The sequence below is a fragment of the Anomaloglossus baeobatrachus genome, chromosome 1, assembly GCF_048569485.1.
Source record: "Anomaloglossus baeobatrachus isolate aAnoBae1 chromosome 1, aAnoBae1.hap1, whole genome shotgun sequence".
NCBI lineage: Eukaryota > Metazoa > Chordata > Amphibia > Anura > Aromobatidae > Anomaloglossus > Anomaloglossus baeobatrachus.
The window spans coordinates 956934383-956957927 of NC_134353.1; the positions used below are offsets into that span (position 1 = coordinate 956934383).

Here is a 23545-nt window from a genome sequence, read left to right on the forward strand (position 1 = left end):
CTCTGATGTCATCACATTACATCATTATCTATGGGAATAACAGAGGATATGACCGGGGAGGTGATGGACTCTGGAAATGTCTGTAGTGATATTAATAATGTCTCCTCGCTCAGGATTACACAGTAGTGAAGACCTCTAGTGATCGCTGTCAGGCTTCTTTGTCTGAAGGACTGGGAGGAATCCTCAGCCCAATCCCGGGGCCTCCACCTCACCCCCGGATACATGAGGAAATCAATGACCATAAGGTGTTATATTTCACCAACAAGATGATGGAGCTGCTGACTGGAGAGGTGACACTGCTGGGACATTATACAGGACGGCACTGGAGGATTCTGGGTGATGATGGTATCATTTGTTGTCAGGTTCCTATAAGGTGTCAGGACGTCACGGTCTATCTCTCCATGGAAGAGTGGGAGTATCTAGAAGGACACAAGGAGCGGTACAAGGAGGTGATGATGGAGGAACACCAGCCCCGCACATCACCAGGTAATAGACAGGACTGAATACACCCGGCCTATAATTATCTGTATGTAATAATGATGTCCGTCCTGTCTGTGTCTCATGCAGGTCTCTCCAGTACGAGGACGACCCCAGAGAGATGTCCCGCTCCTCCTCCTCCTCCACAGGATCCTCAGGTAGATGGAGATCTCCCCTATGAGGTGTAGACGGCTGTGACCTCCTTGTGTTCAGTCTTGTTTTCTCCTCCAGTATTAGATGTTTCATTCTTGTGTAATGAGAGCGGTGGAGACGGCAGGATCACCAAAAATTGCCATTTCATCATCTAAATTTTAGATAATGAAATGGCAATTATTCTAAATACTGATTGTTAATTTAGTGATAGGTGACACAGGTGTGGGCCTCGGGTTGTGAAACAGCTTGTTAAAAGAAGGGAAAGGTACATCAAACATGAGTAGTTAATACCACGATTGTGGTGGAAGGGGGAATAGGCGGGTGTATGTAGGGTAGGTGCTAATATTTCTGAAAGCTCTACTGAACAAACACTGGCATGTCCTACCCAAAGACAGCTGCCGGCTTCCGTTACTGGATGGCTGCTCCACTCCCTTTCTTTGGCAGCAGCACAGCGGTATAACTTATAGGTGAGGGCCAGAAGGAGTATGTGCTACAGTGGATGTTAAGCGCTGCGTCAAATGGCCTCTCTTCATCGCACATAGTACAGTCTTCAGAGGTAGCACCCCAGATACTCTTGTTTCCTGGATGTTACAACTCTTCAACCGCCCGATCACTGTGGGGAGCCACAGATGTGTTTGTCTTCAGAGATATTCACACATTCTATCCCATGAGTATCAGAGGTCTGCTCCAAAGATTCCCAGACTCGAGAGGAAAAAAGCATCTGCATTGATACTCAAAATCTATGTCAATTGGATCCGAATCTGGACAAAGTAGGGTCTGAGCAGGATCCAGACCCTCATTAACAGACGTTAACCCTCAGGGGTGGAGGAGACACCGATACCCGAGGCGCAAGTGTATTGTACTGTGGAGGCCGGAAAAGGAGGAGGATGACTGGGTGAGGAATGGGACAACTGAGAGGATGACGATAAGGTTGTAGATCCCACTTGTTGTGAATCCAGAGGCATGCAGCTGAGTAGCTCAGCAGAGGAGGAAGACGAGATTACGTTGCCACTACTCGAACAAACACGTAGTGATGCAACTACGCCAAGCATTTCATTCTCAGCCGCAACTCTGACTGTGGCCAGCAGCAGTCATGGGTCTGCAGTTCGTAGGAAGGGTTGCCTAGCCTGGGCCTTTTTTTGAGATTGCAAAGAATGACCCAACCTAGATTATCTGCCAACTTTGTAAAAAAACAAAACACAAGTCAGTAGAGACATCTAAAGGGAAAACTTTTCTCCTTTCGGAGACCTGACAAAACAATCTGCCAGTGAGGATTCTTATAGCTGCAGAGCTCCTTTGGGGAATATGCAAATTGTCCCTTCAGGGAGGAAGGAGACGAGCTCTAGTGCAATCACCCCGAAACACCGTGTCTGCAAATTGAGGTTCTGATCTGGCATAAAGCCTAAAGGGCCTGTCACACACAGAAATCTGTGGCAGATCTGTGGTTGCAGTGAAATTTTGGACAATCAGTGCCAGGTTTGTGGCTGAGTACAAATGGAACAATATGTCCATGATTTCACTGCAACCACAGATCTGCCAAAGATTTATCTCTGTGTGTGACGGGGCCTTAAGTCCTATGAAAAGGCTCGTTAAAGGGCCATTTTTGACTTTTAGAATTGCTACTTGCATCAGTAGAAGCAGAAATTCCAATAATTTGACTACTACCTGAATGAATCTGCACATGCACGACCAACAGGAGTTATTCTGGGAATGTTACTGAGCTATAACATGGCCTAGAGGGGCCTTGCAAACCACCGGCCGCCACTTCCGTGTCTGCTGCTTCTTCCTCAGTCACTGTGGCAAGTGTTCTCACACAAGTCTCCAGCCCCAACACCTCCACTTGTTTTCCCACTACAGTCAGGGTGAGCGAGAGCCCGGGCTCCGGTGCTGCAATTTCACCATGACGTGCCCAGTATGTCATGGGTCGCTAAAGGGTTAATTACCTTGCAGAGTTTAGTATCATCTGCAAATATTGAAATTCTACTCACTACCCCCTACAAGATCATTAACCTACGGAGGCTGTGATTGGCTGAGTGGCATGCCGCTCAGCCAATCACAACCACTAATGTTTCAGCCATTGAAAATGGCTGAAACATTGAAATCCAGCCATGATCAGTGCAGCTATAGCACTGATCATTGGCTGGAGCTGGGTGACCTCTTTTTCACCAGCCCTCAGCTCTGATTGGAGAGACCAGCGTTGTTACCGATCTCTCCTATCACCGTGAATCTGAGGCTGTTGACCTGTACGTGACCGCTCCCCTCAGCTTCATTCCGTCCGTGGAAGCTGAGGAGAGTGATCCTTGCACGTGCCCACCTCTCGCCCTCCCTGATCCATTGCCCTCTTCATCTGCTGTGATCCTGCTGCCTAGTTCCATCCTGTAAGGTAGCTATCCCCAATAAACCCCCAACCCCACTCCCAACCTCCACCGCTGCGCCCTCTTATATCCGCCGCCCCTCCATCCGCTTTGACATCTCCCATCCACTGCGCACTCTTCCATCCGCCACCCCTCCATTCGCCGCTGCCCCCCCATCTGCTGCGTCATTGATCTGCCTCCATCTCTCCTGTGATCTTGCTGCTGTTCTGATCCATCCCGTAAGTATTGTTCGTGGCTCTTTTCTATCTCACCTCCCACTCCTTCTCCACCCCCGCCTGCTTGCCACCAAGCACTGTTCAGCTACGTAATTGGCTGATCAGGTACTTAATTGCTCGAGTTCTTTGTTTTTTTGTTCTTTTCTTTTGTGCACTCCAAATTAAAACAAAAAACAAAACTTAAACCATTAGGTAACTGATCAGCAAGCGTCCTGCAGCCATACTCTACTTTGGACAGGGCTTTTTTTTCCATCCCACCTAGTCCCCCCACTTTTTGCAGCACATACAAACCTGCGTCCTGATTTTGTTTTTTTATGCCATGGGGTTCTAGTTTCCAAAATGGGGTCACATGTGGGGGAGGTCCACTGTTTTGGCACATCAGGGGCTCTCCAACACAACATAGAATCGTCAGCCGCACCAGCTAATTTTCCGTTCAAAGGCTATGTGCGCACGTTGCGTACAGTTCACTGCAGAAATTTCTGCAGCGATCTGAAGAGCACATGTGCGCTTTAAATCGCTGCAGAAATGTCCGTAGTGAAGCCGATTCCATGCGCTCTGCCTGCAGCTCCTGCCATAGACAGAGCAGGGGCTGCCGGCAAAGCGCACGGAAGAAGTGACATGTCACTTCTTTTTGCACAGCGCTTCGGCAGTAGCCGAAGCGCTGCGCTCTAAAATGCCACGTGCGCACGGCCCCTGCACAATCTCCATAGACTGTGCAGGGGACGCAGGACGCATGCAGTTACGCTGCGCTACAAAGCGCAGCGTAACTGCATGTATTTACGCAACGTGCGCACATAGCCAAAAAGTCAAATGATGCTCCTTTCCTTCGGAGCTCTGCCGTGCGCCCAAACAGTGGTTTTCTGCCACATATGCGGTAATAGCGTACTCAGGACAAATTGCCCAACAACTTCTGCTGTCCATTTTATCCTGTTACCCCTGTAAAAAATTAAAAAAGTCAGCCTAAAATAACATTTTTGTGGGGAAAAAAGTACTTTTTGTTTTTATGGCTCCATGTATGAAGCACGTGAGGGTTCAATGTACTCATTACTCATCTAGATTTATGCCATGGGGGGTCTAGTTTCCAAAATGGGGTCACATGTGGGGGAGCTCCACTGTTTCGGCATATCAGGGTCTCTCCAAACGCAACATGGTGCTGCTAACGATTCCAGCTAATTTTCTTTCAATAAGTCAAATGACTTCTATTCTGAGTCCTGCCGTGCGCCCAAACAGTGGTTTTTCGCCACATATGAGGTATCTGCATGCTCAGAATAAATTGTCCAACACATTTTGCGTCCATTTAATCCTGCTACCCTTATGAATGTGCAGTATTTGAGGCTAAATTACCATTTTTGTTGCAAAAAGTAAAATGTTCATTTTTTTTTTTTCCTTCCATTTTGCTCTAGTTCCTGTGAAGCACCTGAAGTGTTAATAGCCTTCTTGAATGTGGTTTTGAGTAGCCTGAGGGGGGGCCGTTTTTGGAATGGTGTCACTTTTGGGTGATTTGTGTCACGTAGGCCTCTCAAAATCACTTCAAATGTGATTTGGTCCCTAAAAAATAAAATTGGTTTTGTTAATTTTGTTGTAAAATTGCTCATACACGTTGAACCCCTATAACTTCCTTTTTATAATTTTTTTTTTTTCTTCCAAAATTGTTCTGATGTAAAGCAGACATGTGGGAAATGTTGTTTAATATTTTTTCATATGTCTCGCTGGTTTAAGAGCATAAAACTTCAAACTTTAAAAATTGCATAATTTTCAAAATTTTCGCCAAATTTCCATTTTTTTTGACAAATGCAAAAAATATTCTTAAATTTATTCCTAACATGAAGACCAATATGTCACGAAAAAAACAGTCTCAGAATCACCGGGATCCGTTGAAGCGTTCCAGAGTTATAACCTCATAAAGTGCCACTGGTCAGAATTGCAAAAAATGTCCGGGTCATCAAGGTGAAAACAGACTGGGGGTGAAGGGGTTAAGATGCTCATGAGAAGATCCTAGTGTTGCCCCTATACAGGTCACTAGTGCGACCGCACTGAGGATACTGGGGACAATTGTGGTCTCCGGTGTTTAAGAACAGAGCTGAACCAGAGCGGCTGCAGAGAAGAGCGACCAAGACTATTACAGGAATGGGGGGTGCAGAAGACAGGTTATTAAACTGGGGGTGTTCAGTCTGGAAAAGCGAAGGCTTTTGTAGGGGGTGATCTTATTACAATGTACAAATATGAGGGGACAGTACAGAGCTCTCTAATAAACACATAGGCTGTAACAGGGACCAGGAGGCGTCCACTACGGTTACAGGAAAGAAGGTTTAATCATAATCACAGACGCAGATTCTTTACTGTAAGAGCAGTGACACTAGGGAAGTCTCTGCCACATGATGGTGTAATGGTGGATTCACTACTAAAATTGAAGAGAGGTCTGCATGACTTCCTTGTCTTGAAAACTGTAATATTACTGGTTATGTGCAGTAGATTCAGTGATTGCCGTATGTGGAATCGGGAAGGAATTATTCCCCCTAATTTGGCACTTACTGTCTGTCCCATGCGGGTTTTTTTTTTTTTGTTTTTTTTTTTTTTTTATTTTGCCTTTCTCTGAGTTAACATGGTCGGTTAGGTCATGGGTTGAACTTGATGGACTTAAGTCTACCTTCAACCTTAAAGGGAACCTCTCACCCGATTTGGCGACTGTAAGCTGCGGACACCACTACTGAGCTCTTATATACAGCATTCCAGAATACTGTATATAAGTGCCCAGGCCGCGCTGTATAATGAAAAAAACACTTAACCTAGGGGACAGTCCAGTCCGATGCGTGTCGCTGCTCTCCGGTCCAGCACCTCCTCTTTCCGGTGCGGCGCCTCCTCTCGCTGTCCTCCTTCTTCTCAGGCCATGTGCATGACGTGTCCTACATCACTAGTAGCCTGCATTGAAGTCCTGCTCAGGGCAGATCAAACTATTGTAGTGCGCATGCACGACCGGTTTTAACCTTTCCTTCTTCCTACGCAGGCACACTTTGATCTGCTGTCACTTGGGCAGATCAAACTGCACCTGCACAGGATTACAGTGTCTGCCTGTGTGGATGACGCAGACACGTCATCCACACTAGGCTTGGTATAAGGAGGATGGAGATCGCAGGAGAGGAGGCACCGGACCGGAGAGCAGCGACACCCATCAAACCGGACCACTCTCTAAGTGAGTATTATAAGTGTATTTTTTTATGTTATAAAGCGCAGCCTGGGCTCTTATATACTGCATTTCATAATGTTTTATAAAAGAGCTCACCGGTGGTGATAATCTAAATTTGGTGACAGGTTCCCTTTAAACACTATGAAATTATAAACTTGATGGCTGCGCACGCGCGGCTCCGCTCCTGTAAAGGACTTAATTAGATTGTGGTTGAGTAGACAACCTCCCCCCTCTGATCTGTGGCTCTTGGACTCGTCCTCCCCCCGCAGTCTGTGTGTGGTGGTTTAGGCGGTATGTTGTGAGGAGAGGAGCAGCTGCCTGTGGTGAAGTCTGACAGGACCGGGAGTTTGGGATTGTGGGATGGTTCGGATCAGCAGCCGAGAGGCAGAACACTGCACCGCTACTGGAGCATCGACAGCAGGACCGTGTGAGAGAGGAAGGGCCATAGAGCGAAACAAACTGAGTGCGGGGGGACCAGTGACCGCTCAGCATAGGAAGCGGGAACCCGCCTGTCCCAGAAACGGACGGAAACCTCAGCCTCAAGGAATAGAACAGAACAAAGTCAGCTCAGCTCCATCGAGACAAGTAGAAGTAGCGACTTCCTCCTCCTCATCGCTGCAGTGCTGCGCGTGTGACCGTGGTGCTCCTCTGTCCAGAGTGCAGCGCCGGCTCCGTTACTGAGTTATAGCCGGAGTTGTGGAGTCGGTATAAAATGGAGCGACTCCGACTCCTAAAAATATATAATACATTGGGGACAGTAGTTCAATGCAGAATGTGCAGAATACTTTTTCATATGAATTTGGGAAAGTTATGAAAAGTCCTATAAATGGCTGTTCTATTCCTGATCTAAGGCTACATTCACACACAGCGTTTTTGCTGCGTTTTTTGAGGATACGTTTTTCAGCTGCAAAAGCAGATCAGGTTTTTAAAAAAAACGCATCATCTGAAAGGTTTCTGAGCTCATAGATAATGCTTTCAATAGCAAAAGCAGATTAGAAAAACGCCACAAACTGACTGCTCATTCTTTGTGAGGATCTGCTTTTGAGCCCAAAAATACATTTTCACAAAACTGTGTCTGAATGTCATATCTTGAAACCCATTGACTTTGCTGGGATGCCCAGAGTCACTGCATTTCACTGCAAAAAACGGATCCGCAAAAACAATGTGTGAATGTATGTTGCCTCAGGATCTAGGCTTTGTCTTCGCTGAGATAAGTCTGTGCTGCACTTGAGCACCAGTGAAGCTCCTCCTCTACAGGCAAGGGTAAAAAGTAACCACACTCAGAAGGAAGGCCGCACTCATGTCAGAACTGCTAGAGTGAACAGGAGAACAAGATTAAGGTAATTACTTCTTAAAGCATACACTGTGTGCAGAATTATTAGGCAAATGAGTATTTAGATCACATGACACTTTTTATACATGTCGTCCTACTCCAAGCTGTATAGGCTGAGAGCCAACTACCAATTAAGTAAATCATGTGATGTGCATCTCTGTAATGAGGAGGGGTGTAGTGTAATGACATCAACACCCTCTATAAGGTGTGCTTAATTATTAGGCAACTTCCTTTCCTTTGGCCAAATGGCTCAGAAGAGAGATTTGCCGGGTTCTGAAAAGTCCAAAATTGTGAGATGTCTTGCAGAGGGATGCAGCAGTCTTGAAATTGCCAAACTTTTGAAGCGTGATCACCGAACAATCGCAAGAAGCGTGTTGGCCATAAAAGGCCAAAATAACTGCCCATGAATTGAAGAAAATCAAGCGTGAAGCTGCCAAGATGTCATTTGTCACCAGTTTGGCCATATTTCAGAGCTGCAATGTTACTGGAGTATCAAAAAGCACAAGGTGTGCCATACTCAGGGACATGGCCAAGGTAAGGAAGGCTGAAAAACCACCACCTCTGAACAAGAAACATAAGATAAAACGTCAAGACTGGGCCAAGAAATATGTTAAGACTGATTTTTCAAAGGTTTTATGGAGTGTTGAAATGAGTGACTCTTGATGGTCAGATGGATGGGCCAGAGGCTGGATCAGTAAAGGGCAGAGAGCTCCACTCCGACTCAGACGCCAGCAACGTGGAGGTGGGGTACTGGTATGGGCTGGTATCATCAAAGATCAACTTGAGGGACCTTTTCGGGTTGAGGATGGAGTGAAGCTCAACTCCCAGACCTACTGCTAGTTTCTGGAAGACAACTTCTTCAAGCAGTAGTACAGGAAGAAGTCGGTATCATTCAAAAAAAACATGCTTTTCATGCAGGACAATGCTCCATCACATGCATCCAACTACTCAACAGCGTGGCTGGCCAGTAAAGGTCTAAAAGATGAAAAAATAATGACATGGCCCCCTTGCTCACCTGATCTAAACCCCATAGAGAACCTGTGGTCCCTCATAAAATGTGAGCTCTACAGGGAGGGAAAAACAGTCCACCTTTGGGAACAGTGTCTGGAGGCTGTGGTGGCTGCTGCTGCACGCAATGGTGATCGTAAACAGCTCAAGCAACTGACAGACTCAATAGATGGTCGGCTGCTGAGTGTCATCAGAAAGAAAGGGGGCTATATTGGTCACTAATTTTTGGGGGCTTTGTTTTTGCATGTCAGAAATGCTTGTTTCTAAATTTTGTTATATTGGTTTAACTGGTGAATATAAACAAGTGAGATGGATATAGATTTGGTTTTTATTAGGTTGCCTAATAATCCTGCACAGTAATAGTTTCCTGCACAAACACATATCCTCCTAAGATAGCCAAATCTAAAAAAAAAAACCACTCCAACTTCCACAAATATTAAGCTTTGATATTTGAGTCTTTTGGGCTGATTGAGAACATCGTTGTTGATCAATAATAAAAAAAAAATCCGCTAAAATACAACTTGCCCAATAATTCAAATCAAGAAAGTCTGTGGAGCCTCTGTTAGGAGTCTCGACACAGAAACTAGCCAGATATCCCTCCGGGAAGGACCTAGCCAAGGAGCGGCTCTTTTTAGGAGACCACCATAACCACCATATTAAGTGGCCCTTTTATTCAATATCCAACTTTTTGACAAGTTTAAAGGTATGACACGGGAAATACCCAGGCCAGGTATCCATCCACAGACAGCTATTTCAGGGTATTGCCGATCGCTCTGATCTATCTGCTGATCACAGCTATACAGCTGTAAACAGCAGATAAAGTCACTTCTGCTTCCCTGGCCTCCGGGCCGGGTGAAAACAAAAGTGAAACTTCATAGCTGCAGGAGTCATCACATGACCCTGTGCTACCATGGCAACCACCAAAAGGCACGTGACTTCCGGTGGGGGCGGCAGTAAGTAAAAATCATGACCGCGCGCATATAGATCTCGCTGCCAGACTTTGGCAGCGAGATTTAAGGGGTTAAATGTTGCGAGTGGAAGCAATTTCACTCGTAACATGCAGGCACACATGTCAGCTGTTGAAAACAGCTGATATGTGTGCTGACCGCCGCCGCCTGCCCGCGGCAGGGGTGGGGCTTAACGTGACACGCTCCATGACGGATAGATCCGTCCAAGGTCGTGAAGGGGTTAAAGACCCGGCAATTTTTTGCAATTTTTACCAGTGTCACTTTGACAGGTTATAACTCTGGAACGCTTCAACGGATCCTGGCGATTCTGACATTGTTTTTTCGGGACATATTGTGCTTCATGTCAGTGGTAAATTTAGGCCAATATGTTTTTTGCGTTTTTGTGAAAATTTTGAAAATTTCGTAATTTTCAAAATTTGAAAATTTTATGCCCATAAATCTGAGATATGTCACACAAAATAGTTACTAAATAACATTTCCCACTTGTCTACTTTACACCAGCTCAATTTTTGAAACAAATTTTTTTTTCGTTAGGAAGTTAGAAGGGGTCAAAGTTCATCAGCAATTTCTCATTTTTTCCAACAAAATTTAAAAAAACATTTTTTAAGTACCACATCACATTTTGGAGTGATTTGAGAAACCTAGGCGACAGAAAATACCCAAAAGTGACCCCATTCTAAAATCTGCACCCCTCACTCTGCTCAAAACCACATCTAAGAAGTTTATTAACCCTTTAGGAGCTTCACAGCAACCAAACCAATGTAAAAGGAAAAAATGAAAATTTTTACTTTTTTTACACATGTTACTGTAGCCATAAAATTTAGCATTTTCACAAGGGTATCAGGAAAAAATGCACCATGAAATTAATTGTGCAATTTTTCCTGAGTCCACCAATATCTCATATGTGGTGGAAATCACTTGATTTTTTTGAAAGCAAAATTGTCTGGAATACATTAGCGGATGTATTAACTAGACCCCTCATGGAATTTATCTAGAGGTTTAGTGAGCACTTTGAACCCCTGGAGGCGTCACAAAACTTTGTTAAGCCGTGAAAATTATTATTTATTTTTTTTTTTACCAGGTAGCTTTTTTTTTCCACAAGGGTATCAGGAAAAAATGCAACATAAAACGTATTGTGCAATTTCTCCTGCGCACACAGTACCTCATATGTGGTGGAAATCAATTGTTTGGGCGCACGGCTGGGCTCAGAAGAGAAGGAGCGCCATTTCACAGCAAAATTGGTTGGAATTATTAGCGGACGCCATGTTGCATTTGGAGACCCCCCTGAGGTGCCTAAACAATGGAGCTCCCCCACATGTGACCCCCATTTTGGAAACTAGACCCCCCCCCCCTCATACAAAAAAATTAGTTTGGTGAAATAAAAAATACGGACGTAAAAAAAAAAATAAAATAATGAGCGCCTGCAACTGACACTAAGGCAAGTGCCACATGTGAGCGATGCACAAATCTTGCATCGCATCATCTGGCACAGCCGCACACTCCTGTCTGGAAGAGAGCGACCGTGCCGGATGATGCGATGTGAGACTCGTGCATTGCTCTCACGTGTGGCTCTGGGCTGACCCTTACAATATTCAGTAAAAAATATTGTAGTTGCCGATTTACTACAGTATAATTTTACTGGCCCTAAACTAAGTTTATTTGTATTTCTTTCTTAGTTTACAGGAAAAAAAATCAGGATGCACGCACGGATGTGCTGCATAAAGGAGGGGACTAGGTGGGATGGAAAAAAAGATGGATCGAGGATGGGAGAGGGCGCGGCGGAGGATGGGAGAGAGCGCGGCGGATGGAGGAGCGGTGGAGAATGGGAGAGGGCGGGCAGCAGATCAGGGTGAGACGTGGTGGAGGGGGCAGCAGATCGGGGAGGGTGAGTAGTGGGGAGGGGGAATCAGATGAAGAGGATGGAAGAGAGCGGGCAGCAGATCAAGGAGGGGGGCAGCAGCTGATGAGGGAGAGCGGGCAGCAGATCGGGGAGGGTGAGATGGGAGAGAGCTGGCAGCACAGCAGATGAGGATGGGCGAGAGGGGTAGTAGATCGGGAAGGTGAGATGGTGGAGAGTGGGCAGCAGATCGGGAAGGTGAGATGGTGGAGAGTGGGCAGCAGATCGGGAAGGTGAGATGGTGGAGAGCGGGCAGCAGATCGGGAAGGTGAGATTGTGGACAGCGGGCAGCAGATCGCGCAGGGTGAGATGGTGGAGAGTGAGCAGCAGATCGGGGAGGGTGGGAGATGGTGGAGGGGGCAGCAGCTCACGGAGGGGGGCAGCGGCTCATGGGGGAGAGTGGTGGCATATGGAGGTGGCTGCAGCAGATAGAGGAGATCGGCAGCGGTGGCAGGGGATCGGGGGCAGGGGCTTGCCAGGGCACTTGCTGGGATCGCTCCCCTTGGCTTCCACGGACGGAGTAAAGCGGAGGGGAGTGGTCACTGGCTGCAGATCCACGGTGATTGGAGAGATCGGTCACAAGGCCGATCTCTCCAATCAGAGCTGGGGGCGGGTAAAGCACCGATCACCCAGCTCCAGTCAATGATCGGTGCTACAGCTGCACTGATCAGGGCTGGATTTCAATGTTTCAGCCATTTTCAATGGCTGAAACATTACAGTGGCTGTGATTGGCTGAGCGGTGTTAATCAGCCACTCACAACCTCCATAGGTCCGGAGAGGAGGCACCACCCCTCCTGAGGTCAGGCAGAGGTCCCCTCCTCCCCGAATGTAAGGTTTCTGTAAACCGATTGCACTCACCGGGGCTGCGATTTCGCCATGACGTACTGGGTACGTCATGGGTCGTTAAGCACCATATCACCATAACGTACCCAGTACGTCATGGGTCGTTAAGGGGTTAAACTTTCAATGAACTGCATAAATCGATAGTCCTGTATACTGTATGTTCTTTCTGTATGCTGGATGCTTCTTTGTTTTTTCTATGAGCTCATGTACTTTTGGGAGGATAGCGTCTATACAATATACAGTACAGACCAAAAGTTTGAACACACCTCATTCAAAGAGTTTTCTTTATTTTCATGACTCTGATAATTGTAGATTCACATTGAAGGCATCAAAACTATGGATTAACACATGTAGAATGAAATACTTAACAAAAAAGTGTTAACTGAAAATATGTCTTATATTCTAGGTTCTTCAAAGTAGCCACCTTTTGCTTTGATTACTGCTTTACACACTCTTGACATTCTCTTGATGAACTTCAAGAGGTAGTCACCGGAAATGGTTTTCCAACAGTCTTGAAGGAGTTCCCAGAGATGCTTAGCACTTGCTGCCCTTTTGCCTTCACTCTGCGGTCCAGCTCACCCCAAAACATCTCGATTTGGGTTCAGGTCTGGTGACTGTGGAAGCCAGGTCATCTGGCGTAGCATCCCATCACTCTCCTTCTTAGTTAAATAGCCCATACACAGCCTGGAGGTGTGTTTGGGGTCATTGTCCTGTTGAAAAATAAATGATGGTCCAATTAAACGCAAACCGGATGGAATAGTAGCTGCTGCAAGATGGCGTGGTAGGCATGCTGGTTCAGTATGCCTTCAATTTTGAATAAATCCCTAACAGTGTCACCCAGCAATGCACCCCCACACCATCACACCTCCTCCTCCATGCTTCACGATGGGAACCAGCCATGTAGAGTCCATCCGTTCACATTTTCTGCATCACACAAAGACACGGTGGTTGGATCCAAAGATCTCAAATTTTGACTTATCAGACCAAAGCACAGATTTCCACTGGTCTAAGTCCATTCCTTGTGTTCTTTAGCCCACACAAGTCTCTTCTGCTTGTTGCCTGTCCTTAGCAGTGGTTTCATAGCAGCTATTTTACCTTGAAGGCCTGCTGCACAAAGTCTCCTCTTAACAGTTGTTCTAGAGATGTGTCTGCTGCTAGACCTCTGTGTGGCATTGACCTGGTCTCTATTCTGAGCTGTTGTTAACTTGCGATTTCTGAGGCTGGTGACTCGGATAAACTTATCCTCAGCAGCAGAGGTAACTCTTGGTCTTCCTTTCCTGGGGCGGTCCTCATGTGAGCCAGTTTCTTTGTAGCGTTTGATGGTTTTTGCCACTGCACTTGAGGACACTTTCAAAGTATTCCCAATTTTTTGGACTGACTGACCTTCATTTCTTAAAGTAATGATGGCCACTCGTTTTTCTTTACTTGGCTGCTTTTTTCTTGCCATAATACAAATTCTAACAGTCTATTCAGTAGGACTATCAGCTGTGTATACACCAGACTTCTGCACAACACAACTGATGGTCCCAACCCCATTTATATGGCAAAAAATCCCACTTATTAAACCTGACAGGGCACACCTGTGAAGTGAAAACCATTTCCGGTGACTACCTCTTGAAGCTCATCAAGAGAATGCCAAGAGTGCGCAAAGCAGTAATCAAAGCAAAAGGTGGCTACTTTGAAGAACCTAGAATATAAGACATATTTTCAGTTGTTTCACACTTTTTTGTTACGTATTTCATTCCACATGTGTTACTTCATAGTTTTGATGCCTTCAATGTGAATCTACAATTTTCAGAGTCATGAAAATAAAGAAAACTTTGAATGAGAAGGTGTGTCCAAACTTTTGCTCTGTACTGTACATACAATAGACAGGGAAAATACAGAAACAGGATTGATGAGGACTTATTATATCATAAAAATGATTAAATCTCTGATGTTCACATTGCACTACAATACATTTTTCACTTAAATATAAGCAATAGATGTGGGAGTTGGAGTCGGTGCAAGGGAAATTGAGGAGTCGGAGTCGAAAGTTTGGCTTACCGACTCCACAGCCCTGGTTATAGCGACGCCAACTCCATTAGTGCGTTGCTCTGGCTCTATTAGTGAGTTGTAGCAGTGCGGCCCGGTTACCAGTGTAGAGCAGCGCAGTCTGTAGAGATTGTTATTCCTCTCGGGGTTGTGCTTTTTATCGCCATAGCTGCAGGGCAGTCTGTGTCACCGGCTCCCGCCGTCCTTCCTTCTTATATTATTGCTCTTATCATTATACCGACTGTTAATTTCAAAATCTTCTGTCTTTCGATAAAGCAGGTTTGTGGCTTCTGCCTCGTCTCCTGTATTGTAGCCCGGCTCATCGGTGTCTCACTGGCTGCGAGCAGGGTCCACTGGAATGAGGGCGCCGGACCGTTCGGGTGCCGCGTCCTTCACTGAGGGGTCCCGGAGTGTGTGTGAACCTGTGCGGGGGGCGCGGCTCTCGCTTCCTTCTCAGTCGGCCTCCATTTTCCCATCCTCATATTCGACAGCTGCTATACAGGAATCGCGGACTTTTTAACAAAAAATTATTTACTCGTAGTCACCAGTCTCATGGCATTCGGCATCTTCTACTCACTACAATACTCTCTCCCCTATTAGCTCCCACTGTGGGTGTAATAGCAGACTCCACACTACACATGAGGGAGAGAGTGACAGACCCCGCACTACACATGGGGGAGAGAGTGACAGACCCCGCACTACACGAGGGAGAGAGTGACAGACCCCGCACTACACATGGGGGAGAGAGAGCGAGAGACCCCGCACTACACATGAGGGAGAGAGAGCGACAGACCCCGCACTACACATGAGGGAGAGAGCGACAGACCCCACACTACACATGAGGGAGAGAGTGACAGACCCCGCACTACACATGGGGGAGAGAGAGCGAGAGACCCCGCACTACACATGAGGGAGAGAGAGCGACAGACCCCGCACTACACATGAGGGAGAGAGAGCGACAGACCCCGCACTACACATGAGGGAGAGAGAGCGACAGACCCCGCACTACACATGAGGGAGAGAGAGCGACAGACCCCGCACTACACATGGAGGAGAGAAAGAGTGACAGACCCCGCACTACACATGAGGGAGAGAGAGCGACAGACCCCGCACTACACATGAGGGAGAGAGAGCGACAGACCCCGCACTGCACATGAGGGAGAGAGAGCGACAGACCCCGCACTACACATGAGGGAGAGAGAGCGACAGGCCCCGCACTACACATGGGGGAGAGAGAGCGAAAGGCCCCGCACTACACATGGGGGAGAGAGAGAGCGACAGACCCCGCACTACACGAGGGAGAGAAAGCGACAGACCCCGCACTACACATGAGGGAGAGAGAGCGACAGACCCCGCACTACACATGGGGGAGAGAGAGCGACAGACCCCGCACTACACATGGGGGAGAGAGAGCGACAGACCCCGCACTACACATGGGGGAGAGAGAGCGACAGACCCTGCACTACACATGGGGGAGAGAGAGCGACAGACCCTGCACTACACATGGGGGAGAGAGAGCGACAGACCCCGCACTACACATGGGGGAGAGAGCGACAGACCCCACACTACACATGGGGGAGAGAGAGCGACAGACCCCGCACTACACATGAGGGAGAGAGAGCGCGACAGACCCCGCACTACACATGGGGGAGAGAGAGGGACAGACCCCGCACTACACATGAGGGAGAGAGAGCGACAGACACTGCACTACACATGGGGGAGAGAGAGCGACAGACCCTGCACTACACATGGGGGAGAGAGAGCAACAGACCCTGCACTACACATGGGGGAGAGAGAGCGACAGACCCCACACTACACATGGGGGAGAGAGAGCGACAGACCCCGCACTACACATGGAGGAGAGAGAGCGACAGACCCCGCACTACACATGGGTGAGAGAGAGCGACAGGCCCCGCACTACACATGGGGGAGAGAGAGCGAAAGGCCCCGCACTACACATGAGGGAGAGAGAGAGTGACAGGCCCCGCACTACACATGGGGGAGAGAGAGAGCGACAGACCCCGCACTACACATGGAGGGGAGAGAGAGCGACAGACCCCGCACTACACATGGGTGAGAGAGAGCGACAGGCCCCGCACTACACATGGGGGAGAGAGAGCGACAGACCCCGCACTACACATGAGGGAGAGAGAGCGACAGACCCCGCACTGCACATGAGGGAGAGAGAGCGACAGACCCCGCACTACACATGAGGGAGAGAGAGCGACAGACCCCGCACTACACATGAGGGAGAGAGAGCGACAGACCCCGCACTACACATGAGGGAGAGAGAGCGACAGACCCCGCACTACACATGGGGGAGAGAGAGCGACAGACCCCGCACTACACATGGGGGAGAGAGAGCGACAGACCCCGCACTACACATGAGGGAGAGAGAGCGCGACAGACCCCGCACTACACATGGGGGAGAGAGAGGGACAGACCCCGCACTACACATGAGGGAGAGAGAGCGACAGACCCCGCACTACACATGGGGGAGAGAGAGCGACAGACCCTGCACTACACATGGGGGAGAGAGAGCGACAGACCCCACACTACACATGGGGGAGAGAGAGCGACAGACCCCGCACTACACATGAGGGAGAGAGAGCGCGACAGACCCCGCACTACACATGGGGGAGAGAGAGGGACAGACCCCGCACTACACATGAGGGAGAGAGAGCGACAGACCCTGCACTACACATGGGGGAGAGAGAGCGACAGACCCTGCACTACACATGGGGGAGAGAGAGCGACAGACCCTGCACTACACATGGGGGAGAGAGAGCGACAGACCCCACACTACACATGGGGGAGAGAGAGCGACAGACCCCGCACTACACATGGAGGAGAGAGAGCGACAGACCCCGCACTACACATGGGGGAGAGAGAGCGACAGGCCCCGCACTACACATGGGGGAGAGAGAGCGAAAGGCCCCGCACTACACATGGGGGAGAGAGAGAGCGACAGACCCCGCACTACACGAGGGAGAGAAAGCGACAGACCCCGCACTACACATGAGGGAGAGAGAGCGACAGACCCCGCACTACACATGAGGGAGAGAGAGCGACAGACCCCGCACTACACATGGGGGAGAGAGAGCGACAGACCCCGCACTACACATGGGGGGAGAGAGAGCGACAGACCCTGCACTACACATGGGGGAGAGAGAGCGACAGACCCTGCACTACACATGGGGGAGAGAGAGCGACAGACCCCGCACTACACATGGGGGAGAGAGCGACAGACCCCGCACTACACATGGGGGAGAGAGAGCGACAGACCCCGCACTACACATGAGGGAGAGAGAGCGCGACAGACCCCGCACTACACATGGGGGAGAGAGAGGGACAGACCCCGCACTACACATGAGGGAGAGAGAGCGACAGACACTGCACTACACATGGGGGAGAGAGAGCGACAGACCCTGCACTACACATGGGGGAGAGAGAGCGACAGACCCTGCACTACACATGGGGGAGAGAGAGCAACAGACCCCGCACTACACATGGGGGAGAGAGAGCGACAGACCCCGCACTACACATGGGGGAGAGAGAGCGACAGACCCCGCACTACACATGGAGGAGAGAGAGCGACAGACCCTGCACTACACATGGGTGAGAGAGAGCGACAGGCCCCGCACTACACATGGGGGAGAGAGAGCGAAAGGCCCCGCACTACACATGAGGGAGAGAGAGAGCGACAGACCCCGCACTACACATGGAGGGGAGAGAGAGCGACAGACCCCGCACTACACATGGGGGGGAGAGAGAGCGACAGACCCCGCACTACACATGAGGGAGAGAGAGCGACAGACCCCGCACTACACATGAGGGAGAGAGAGCGACAGACCCCACACTACACATGAGGGAGAGAGCGACAGACCCCGCACTACACATGGGGGAGAGAGAGCGACAGACCCCGCACTACACATGGGGGAGAGAGAGCGACAGACCCCGCACTACACATGAGGGAGAGAGAGTGACAGACCCCGCACTACACATGAGGGGGAGAGAGAGACAGACCCCGCACTACACATGAGGGAGAGAGAGCGACAGACCCCGCACTACACATGAGGGAGAGAGAGCGACAGACCCCGCACTACACATGAGGGAGAGAGAGCGACAGACCCCGCACTACACATGGGAGAGAGAGAGCGACAGACCCCGCACTACACATGAGGGAGAGAGAGCGACAGACCCCGCACTACACATGAGGGGGAGAGAGCGACAGACCCCACACTACACATGGGGGAGAGAGAGCGACAGACCCCGCACTACACATGGGGGAGAGAGCGACAGACCCCGCACTACACATGGGGGAGAGAGAGCGACAGACCCCGCACTACACATGGGGGAGAGAGAGCGACAGACCCCGCACTACACATGGGGAGAGAGCGACAGACCCCGCACTACACATGGGGAGAGAGCGACAGACCCCGCACTACACATGAGGGAGAGAGAGCGCGACAGACCCCGCACTACACATGGGGGAGAGAGCGACAGACCCCGCACTACACATGAGGGGAGAGAGCGACAGACCCTGCACTACACATGGGGGAGAGAGAGCGACAGACCCTGCACTACACATGGGGGAGAGAGAGCGACAGACCCCGCACTACACATGGGGGAGAGAGAGCGACAGACCCCACACTACACATGGGGGAGAGAGAGCGACAGACCCCACACTACACATGGGGGAGAGAGAGCGACAGACCCCGCACTACACATGGGGGAGAGAGAGCGACAGACCCCACACTACACGAGGGAGAGAAAGCGACAGACCCTGCACTACACATGAGGGAGAGAGAGCGACAGACCCCGCACTACACATGGGGGAGAGAGAGCGACAGACCCCGCACTACACATGGGGGAGAGAGAGCGACAGACCCCGCACTACACATGAGGGAGAGAGGGCGACAGACCCCGCACTACACATGGGGGAGAGAGAGCGACAGACCCCACACTACACATGATGGAGAGAGAGCGACAGACCCCGCACTACACATGGGGGAGAGAGAGCGACAGACCCCGCACTACACATGAGGGAGAGAGAGTGACAGACCCCGCACTACACATGGGGGAGAAAGAGCGACAGACCCCGCACTACACATGAGGAGAGAGTGACTGACCCCGAAGTACACATGGGGGGAGAGAGAGAGCGACAGGCCCCGCACTACACATGGGGGAGAGAGAGCGTCATACCCCGCACTACACATGGGGGAGAGAGCGACAGACCGCGCACTACACATGGGGGAGAGAGAGCAACAGACACCGCACTGCACATGGGGGAGAGAGCGACAGACCATGCACTACACATGAGAGAGAGCGACAGACCCCGCACTACACATGAGGAGAGAGAGCGACAGACCCTGCACTACACATGAGGGAGAGAGTGACAGACCCTTCACTACACATGAGGGAGAGAAAGAGACAGACCCCGCACTACACATGGGGGAGAGAGAGAGACAGACCCCGCACTACACATGGGGGAGAGAGAGAGACAGACCCCGCACTACACATGGGGGAGAGAGAGAGACAGACCCCGCACTACACATGGGGGAGAGAGAGCGACAGACCCCGCACTACACATGGGGGAGAGAGAGCGACAGACCCCGCACTACACATGAGGGAGAGAGAGCGACAGACCCCGCACTACACATGGAGGAGAGAGAGCGACAGACCCCGCACTACACATGAGGGAGAGAGAGCGACAGACCCCGCACTACACATGGAGGAGAGAGAGCGACAGACCCCGCACTACACATGAGGGAGAGAGAGCGACAGACCCCGCACTACACATGAGGGAGAGAGAGCGACAGACCCCGCACTACACATGGGGGAGAGAGAGCGACAGACCCCGCACTACACATGGGGGAGAGAGAGCGACAGACCCTGCACTACACATGGGGGAGAGAGAGCGACAGACCCTGCACTACACATGGGGGAGAGAGAGCGACAGACCCCGCACTACACATGGGGGAGAGAGAGCGACAGACCCCGCACTACACATGGGGGAGAGAGAGGGACAGACCCCGCACTACACATGGGGGAGAGAGAGAGACAGACCCCGCACTACACATGAGGGGGAGAGAGCGACAGACCCCGCACTACACATGAGGGAGAGAGAGCGACAGACCCCGCACTACACATGAGGGAGAGAGAGCGACAGACCCCGCACTACACATGAGGGAGAGAGAGCGACAGACCCCGCACTACACATGAGGGAGAGAGAGCGACAGACCCCACACTACACATGAGGGAGAGAGAGCGACAGACCCCGCACTACACATGGGAGAGAGAGAGCGACAGACCCCGCACTACACATGGGGGAGAGAGCGACAGACCCCGCACTACACATGGGGGAGAGAGAGCGACAGACCCCGCACTACACATGGGGGAGAGAGAGCGACAGACCCCGCACTACACATGGGGGGGAGAGAGCGACAGACCCCGCACTACACATGGGGAGAGAGCGACAGACCCCGCACTACACATGAGGGAGAGAGAGCGCGACAGACCCCGCACTACACATGGGGGAGAGAGAGCGACAGACCCCGCACTACACATGGGGGAGAGAGAGCGACAGACCCCACACTACACATGGGGGAGAGAGAGCGACAGACCCCACACTACACATGGGGGAGAGAGAGCGACAGACCCCACACTACACATGGGGGAGAGAGAGCGACAGACCCCGCACTACACATGGGGGAGAGAGAGCGACAGACCCCGCACTACACGAGGGAGAGAAAGCGACAGACCCTGCACTACACATGAGGGAGAGAGAGCGACAGACCCCGCACTACACATGGGGGAGAGAGAGCGACAGACCCCGCACTACACATGGGGGAGAGAGAGCGACAGACCCCGCACTACACATGAGGGAGAGAGGGCGACAGACCCCACACTACACATGGGGGAGAGAGAGCGACAGACCCCACACTACACATGATGGAGAGAGAGCGACAGACCCCGCACTACACATGGGGGAGAGAGAGCGACAGACCCCGCACTACACATGAGGGAGAGAGAGTGACAGACCCCGCACTACACATGGGGGAGAAAGAGCGACAGACCCCGCACTACACATGAGGAGAGAGTGACTGACCCCGAAGTACACATGGGGGAGAGAGAGAGCGACAGGCCCCGCACTACACATGGGGGAGAGAGAGCGTCATACCCCGCACTACACATGGGGGAGAGAGCGACAGACCGCGCACTACACATGGGGGAGAGAGAGCAACAGACACCGCACTGCACATGGGGGAGAGAGCGACAGACCATGCACTACACATGAGAGAGAGCGACAGACCCCGCACTACACATGAGGAGAGAGAGCGACAGACCCTGCACTACACATGAGGGAGAGAGTGACAGACCCTTCACTACACATGAGGGAGAGAAAGAGACAGACCCCGCACTACACATGGGGGAGAGAGAGAGACAGACCCCGCACTACACATGGGGGAGAGAGAGACAGACCCCGCACTACACATGGGGGAGAGAGAGCGACAGACCCCGCACTACACATGGGGGAGAGAGAGAGACAGACCCCGCACTACACATGGGGGAGAGAGAGAGACAGACCCCGCACTACACATGGGGGAGAGAGAGACAGACCCTGCACTACACATGGGGGAGAGAGAGAGACAGATCCCGCACTACACATGGGGGAGAGAGAGCGACAGACCCCGCACTACACATGGGGGAGAGAGAGAGACAGACCCAGCACTACACATGGGGGAGAGAGAGCGACAGACCCCGCACTACACATGGAGGAGAGAGAACGACAGACTCCGCACTACACATGGAAGACAGAGCGACAGACCCCGCACTACACATGGAAGACAGAGCGACAGACTCCGCACTACACATGGAAGACAGAGCGACAGACCCCGCACTACACATGGAGGAAAGAGTGACAGACCCCGCACTACACATGGAGGAGAGAGTGATAGACCCCGCACTACACATGGAGGAGAGAGTGACAGACCCCGCACTACACATGAAGGAGAGAGCGACAGACCCCGCTCTACACATGGAGGAGAGAGAGAGCGACAGACCCCGCACTACACATGGGGGGGAGGGAGAGAGCGACAGACCCCGCACTACACATGGGGGAGAGAGCGACAGACCCTGCACTACACACGGGGGAGAGAGAGCGACAGACCCTGCACTACACACGGGGGAGAGAGCGACAGACCCTGCACTACATATGGAGGAGAGAGCGACAGACCCCGCACTACACATGGGGGAGAGAGAGCGACAGACCCCGCACTACACATGGGGGAGAGAGAGCGACAGACCCCGCACTACACATGGGGGAGAGAGAGCGACAGACCCCGCACTACACATGGGGGGGAGAGAGCGACAGACCCCGCACTACACATGGGGGAGAGAGAGCGACAGACCCCGCACTACACATGGGGGAGAGAGAGCGACAGACCCCGCACTACACATGGGGGAGAGAGAGCGACAGACCCCGCACTACACATGAGGGAGAGAGAGCGACAGACCCCGCACTACACATGAGGGAGAGAGAGCGACAGACCCCGCACTACACATGAGGGAGAGAGAGCGACAGACCCCGCACTACACGTGAGGGAGAGAGAGCGACAGACCCCGCACTACACGTGAGGGAGAGAGAGCGACAGACCCCGCACTACACATGAGGGAGAGAGAGCGACAGACCCCGCACTACACATGAGGGAGAGAGAGCGACAGACCCCGCACTACACATGGAGGAGAGAGAGCGACAGACCCCGCACTACACATGAGGGAGAGAGAGCGACAGACCCCGCACTACACATGAGGGAGAGAGAGCAACAGACCCCGCACTACACATGGGGGAGAGAGAGAGCGACAGACCCCGCACTACACATGAGGGAGAGAGAGCGACAGACCCCGCACTACACATGGGGGAGAGAGAGAGACAGACCCCGCACTACACATGAGGGAGAGAGAGCGACAGACCCCGCACTACACATGAGGGAGAGAGAGCGACAGACCCCGCACTACATATGAGGGAGAGAGAGCGACAGACCCCGCACTACAC

At 51.2% G+C, this 23545-nt stretch overlaps 1 protein-coding gene across 1 annotated transcript in view; it reads left to right on the plus strand.

Moving 5' to 3' along the window:
• The window catches only part of LOC142261093 (uncharacterized), a 111880-nt gene that overhangs the window by 14719 nt on the left and 73616 nt on the right, over nt 1-23545 (plus strand). The window contains exons 3-5 of the mRNA XM_075332098.1: nt 114-290; nt 363-486; nt 568-635. Of these exons, the coding sequence (XP_075188213.1) occupies nt 114-290; nt 363-486; nt 568-635 (369 nt within the window). The remainder of the gene's footprint in view (nt 1-113; nt 291-362; nt 487-567; nt 636-23545) is intronic.